Here is a 4,329-nt window from a genome sequence, read left to right on the forward strand (position 1 = left end):
CAATATTTGACTTGTACGTTAGGTTTTTATGTTTGTACTTGTATTTTAGAAATGGGCACAAAAAGCCTTCTTACACCGTGCTGTCACCTGTGCTTGTAGTATTGCTGTCTTTTCCCTGTACCTTCATTTACTTTTTAGTTTTTCATCTTTTTCTTTATTGAAGGATTTCTAATTAATTCATATGTTTGTTTTAATTCGGTGTCTTCTGTCCCTTTCTCTGTAGTCTTTAATGTTTCTGTCTGGTATATATCTCTTGTCTTTACTCCAACTTTGTTACCTTCTTCTTTATTTATTGTGTTCTAAGCAGAAAATTGGGTAGATGCTCAAGAAGCCAAAGGTCCTCGTTTTGGCATTACAGATGTGCAGATCCTACTTCTCTTTTTCTCTTGTTGCAGTCACTAGGATGCCTCTGAATCAAGAAAGTCCTTGCTGTAAGTTTGTTGGTGACTCAAACCTCAGATATCCCTTGAATCAGATAATTCTGATTATGGAAGTAAACAAAGCTCTGATTTCCCTGACTGATGCTCAGGCCCATTGGGCTGCTTCCAGTTAATTTACTGAGAATTTGCTGAGCTTTATTCTTGCTCAGCTAAGTTTTGTTGACTGGGTTGTTAATTACGAGTTTAAACTTGTATTCGCTCTTTGCAACAACTTCGAACATTGGGATTTTTTTCTCTCTTTTTATCCATTTCCTTAGTTATCTCTTTTGAAGAGGCTTTGCTTCAGTAAACACTTTGCTGCTTAGTCTGTAATGATCCCGGTTCTTCCACTCCAAATACATTAATACATTAAGGAAAAGAGCTTAATTTGTCTTCAGTGGGATGAAAATGTGCTACATTGGTTTTGGTGCATGGGCCATCTTTGACACGTGATATCTGGTGGCACTATGGAGGACTCAGCAAGTTCCACGGTGTAATTCCAGGCTGGCAGGCTATTTTTAGCCTGTAAGGAACTGAATATGATATTTAATCATCACACTCTGGTGAGAACAGTGTGATTTTTATCCTTCCACAAAATTAAGCATCTACTTCAGGTCTTTACTCTTTCACCCCAGTCCATTCCTGCAATAGAACTCCAGAATTGTTGGTGGAAAGCCACTGTATACAAGTAGTCAGTGATGAGATGCTTATTCTGTGATGATGAGCTGGACCACTCATCTACTCTTCTGGTGCAGCTCAGTAGTGAGACATGCAAACATGAAGGGAAGAGAAAATAGGTGACTGTGATACAGTGATATAGTGGCTGTGATAAACTACTGCTCTTTGCAGTAGTTGCAGTGAGAGTGTGCTGAGCTTCTGCCGTTCCCAAGCCTCACGCATAATGTACATGTTATTAAGATGTTTTGGTTTGTTGTTTTTTTTTGTGGTTTTTTTTTTTTTTTTATGTGGGGTTACGGACACAGTAAGCCTCAGCAAAAGGGTTAAATAAACTGGAGCTATGGGTTTGAAATACTGCATGACACATCTGATCCATGTTACTGTGGTGTGCCATAAGCTGCAGTGATTATGTGAGTTCTGCAGGCAAAAATGATTGCAATGCAATTTCTTATTTTTCCTGTAGAATCACACATATCCTCCCTGCAGAGATTTTGTTGTTCAGTGGACTACACTGTGGGTTCAGAAAAAAAAAAAATCATTTATATGTAAATACAACCTGAAGGCTGCAAATATCTAAGCTGCTAGAAAGACGGAGGGCATGTACATGAAAACAAATGAACCTGTTGTGGTTGGAAAATTCATAGTTTACTGTAATAAGGGAAAAAATAAATGAGGTTGTCTTTGAAACCTTATAGGTCAGCATTTCAGACTTCTGTAGTTGTGCTCCAATTAAAGGAGAAAATGGAAAAGCTTCTTGATATTTACTATTTTTAAGCCAACTAGAGAGGAGAGAAGCAGAAATCTTATTTTTCGTGTTCTATTAGCAAATTACATGCCATGAATAAGATTTTTTTTGTTGTTTGGCCCGTACATAGGTTTGTGTGAGTTTTATTTGGTTTGGAGGGATGTGAGTTTTTGGTGAATGTTACATTTCTTTTTCTCTATGTTCAATGAAAAGGAAACTTTCAAGAAAACTGCAAGTAGAAATGATTTCTATGGGCCTCACAGCAGTGTCTCACAAAACACTGGGAGGTACAGGAAATCAAAAAGCAGGTCAAAAGCAGAAGAGAAAAAGGGAGATACAAACAATGAGATGATGGATGTTTGTGGTGTCTTTCAGTAGCATTTGATTTACTTAATTTTTGTTTCTTGATCTAGTAAAAATATTTCCTTTCTGAAGTACTTTGATTTGGACTTAAAATAGAATAAATTATTTAGAGATAAGTTCACAGTAACCACCACAAATTCCTCACTTACCTGTCACTGTGCTGGAGATTCAACTCTTAGCTCCTGTTAATGCATCTTCTACTTTAGCAAGGGAAAACGTAATTTAGTTTTATAGCTGTTTTAGAAGAGTCTGTGATAAAAACAAACTGATGCCTCGTCTAATAAGTATTAAAGCCCAAACCTGTGCAATTTGTAGTTAAGTGTAGTCTATCCTCTTAAAAATGTACTGATGATTTATGTACTAAACTCAGATTAATGCTAATAGGAGTTACCTAAATAAATCCTCTGGTGCACTGATAGGATAATGGATCATTTATTTAGTGTTGCACTTTGTGTTGACTTCATTTTATTTCTATTTTTTTCAATGAAAGGATTGGAGTTTGTGGTATAAGGAACTTGTTTTCCTTCCTCTCTGTAGGTGTGCTTCTAAGAAGAGTACCAACGATGAGGAAGCCCACATGTTAATCCGTTTTCACTGATCCCACTGAAGAAAATGAAGCCACGTTCCAGCTTTGCCAATCCTTTTCCCGTCACTGTTGGCTGAATGAGAAATGGTCGTGTGATTATGCTGACACCCCAGCATGCATTTGGTAGACCTGTGGTTAACTCGTTCCCTCTCCATGTGTCTGCTCTTACAAAGTTTTGTCCTCATGATACTGTGCTTTCATTCTGCCAGTATGTGCCCGAAAGGCTGCCTCTGTTCTCACTCCGGAGGTCTGAACGTCAGCTGTAGCAATGCGAACCTCAAGGAGATACCCAGAGATCTTCCACCAGAAACAGTGTTACTTTATTTGGACTCCAATCAGATAACATCTATCCCCAACGAAATTTTTAAGGACTTGCACCAACTGAGAGTCCTCAATTTATCAAAAAATGGGATTGAGTTTATAGATGAACATGCCTTCAAAGGGGTGGCAGAAACCTTGCAGACTCTGGATCTGTCCGACAACCGGATTAAAAGTGTACACAAAAACGCTTTCAACAACTTAAAGGCCAGAGCCAGAATTGCAAACAATCCCTGGCACTGTGACTGCACGCTGCAGCAGGTGTTGAGGAGCATGGCCTCCAACCATGAGACAGCCAACAACGTCATCTGCCAGACTTCTGTGCTGGATGAACACGCTGGTAGACCGTTCCTCAACGCTGCCAACGATGCTGACCTCTGCAACCTTCCTAAAAAGACTACCGATTACGCCATGCTGGTCACCATGTTTGGCTGGTTCACCATGGTGATCTCATATGTGGTTTATTACGTCCGGCAAAATCAGGAGGATGCAAGGAGGCACCTTGAGTACTTGAAATCCCTGCCAAGCAGGCAAAAGAAACCAGACGAAGCCGATGACATTAGCACTGTGGTATAGTATTCTGAATACAATGACTGCCTTTGTGATGGAATCTAGATTTGGATGACACTAAAACCAGAGGTTTACTTCTAACGTGCATTGTAAACATTAAAACTTTTGGGGTTGTTTTTTTCTGTTTAACTGAATTATGCCACTGTTGAGCTTTCTAACAGAAAGTTTTGTCTGGGTGGTATACTTTAATTATTTCTCTGGTGATATCCTAAAGTAAGTGAATTAATATGTAAATGTTAGTTTAGACCCATTCCACTATTTAATAATGAAATTTATTTTTTTAATTTAAAAACCAAATAAAAGCTTAAATTTGAACCATGTAAAACAGAGTAACTTATTGATCAGAAACCTGTCCGGTGCCAGGGCACGCTTGGTTTGATCAGGTAGAAGAGAGGAGCGATGACAAAGTGGGCTGTGAGAGGTCCGGGAGCAGAGGGTCCACAAAAGGGTGCTTCCCTCCTTGGGGTGCAAGGTGAAGAGCTGGTGAATGAATAGTGGCCCTTTTTGGGTCGGCTCGCCGTAACGGGAGAGCGATGCAGTGTGGGGAGAGCAGAGCGCCCTGACTCCGGGTGTAAGAGACTGAAGCCTGGGTAAGACCCGGAGGGCATTTTGGCAGCACTGGGGAGGAGCTGCGTTGCAGGACATCAATG

At 39.9% G+C, this 4,329-nt stretch overlaps 1 protein-coding gene across 1 annotated transcript; it reads left to right on the top strand.

The window, feature by feature from the left end:
• The first annotated feature begins 2,905 nt into the window (after positions 1–2,905).
• Positions 2,906–3,685, top strand: LRRC3B (leucine rich repeat containing 3B). Its single transcript, XM_009978775.2, has one exon. It carries the CDS (start codon positions 2,906–2,908, stop codon positions 3,683–3,685), a length of 780 nt encoding a protein of 259 aa, XP_009977077.1.
• Positions 3,686–4,329: the final 644 nt, after the last annotated feature.

This window comes from Tauraco erythrolophus, chromosome 7 (genome assembly GCF_009769465.1).
Source record: "Tauraco erythrolophus isolate bTauEry1 chromosome 7, bTauEry1.pri, whole genome shotgun sequence".
Lineage (NCBI taxonomy): Eukaryota > Metazoa > Chordata > Aves > Musophagiformes > Musophagidae > Tauraco > Tauraco erythrolophus.